This window comes from Haliaeetus leucocephalus, unplaced genomic scaffold, assembly GCF_000737465.1.
Source record: "Haliaeetus leucocephalus isolate CR32 unplaced genomic scaffold, Haliaeetus_leucocephalus-4.0 Scaffold229, whole genome shotgun sequence".
NCBI lineage: Eukaryota > Metazoa > Chordata > Aves > Accipitriformes > Accipitridae > Haliaeetus > Haliaeetus leucocephalus.
This window is the reverse complement of record NW_010972665.1, coordinates 12,705,623-12,706,382: the sequence shown is the minus strand read 5'-3', so window position 1 is coordinate 12,706,382 and position 760 is coordinate 12,705,623. Positions and strand designations below refer to the sequence as shown.

The window sequence follows — 760 nt, the reverse complement described above, 5'->3', positions numbered from 1 at the left end:
CGCCGCCGCCTCAGAGGCAGACGCGGGGCCCGGGGTAGGGCTCGCCCCCGCACCAGAAGTCGGAGGCCTGCGGGGTCTCCATCAGCCACACCTCCCGCGGCAGCCCGGGCTGCTCGGCGCCCGGCCCCGGCGGCGGCCCCTCCAGCAGGCGGTAGTAGTGGCAGTCCCGGCCGTGCTGGGGGTCGTAGGGCGGCGCCAGGATGTCGAGGAAGGCGGCGGGCCCGTCCACGGCGTCGATCTGGTGGAGGTTGTCGGTGTGCGGCGAGAGCAGGCAGGGCGGGGAGGCCGGCGTGTAGTGCTGGCGGGAGCGGAACAGGGCGCGGTGGCAGGGCCCGGCGGCGGGCGGCGGGGCGGCGGCGGCGGGGGGCAGCGTGTCCATGCAGGCGATGCGCAGCGTGCCGTAGAGCACCTTCAGCATGCCGTTCATGCCCGGGTGGTCGTGCAGCGGGATGCAGGCGCCGCTCCGCAGCAGGAACACGCCCATGCTGAAGCTCTCCGTCTCGCAGATGTGCATGTAGCTGACGGGCGGCACCACGCCGGCCCACGGGAGCCCCCCGCCCGCCGCCGCCGCCGCCGACGGCCCCCGCGGCGCCAAGTGCAAGTCTTCGGCGCGCACCTCGTCCAGCAGCTGCTGTAGCCGGTGCAGGTTCTCCCCGAAGGCCGGCCCCGCCGGGCTGCGGAAGGTGATGCGCGCCTGCCGCGCCACCCGCTGGATCAGGGAGGCCATGTTGTCCCGGGGCATGGCGGGGGCGCCCGACCC

General features: G+C 76.1%; 1 protein-coding gene across 1 annotated transcript; it reads right to left on the bottom strand.

The window, feature by feature from the left end:
- Positions 1-10: 10 nt before the first annotated feature.
- On the bottom strand, positions 11-742 carry ADO (2-aminoethanethiol (cysteamine) dioxygenase). Its single transcript, XM_010567945.1, has one exon. It carries the CDS (start codon positions 740-742, stop codon positions 11-13), a length of 732 nt encoding a protein of 243 aa, XP_010566247.1.
- Positions 743-760: the final 18 nt, after the last annotated feature.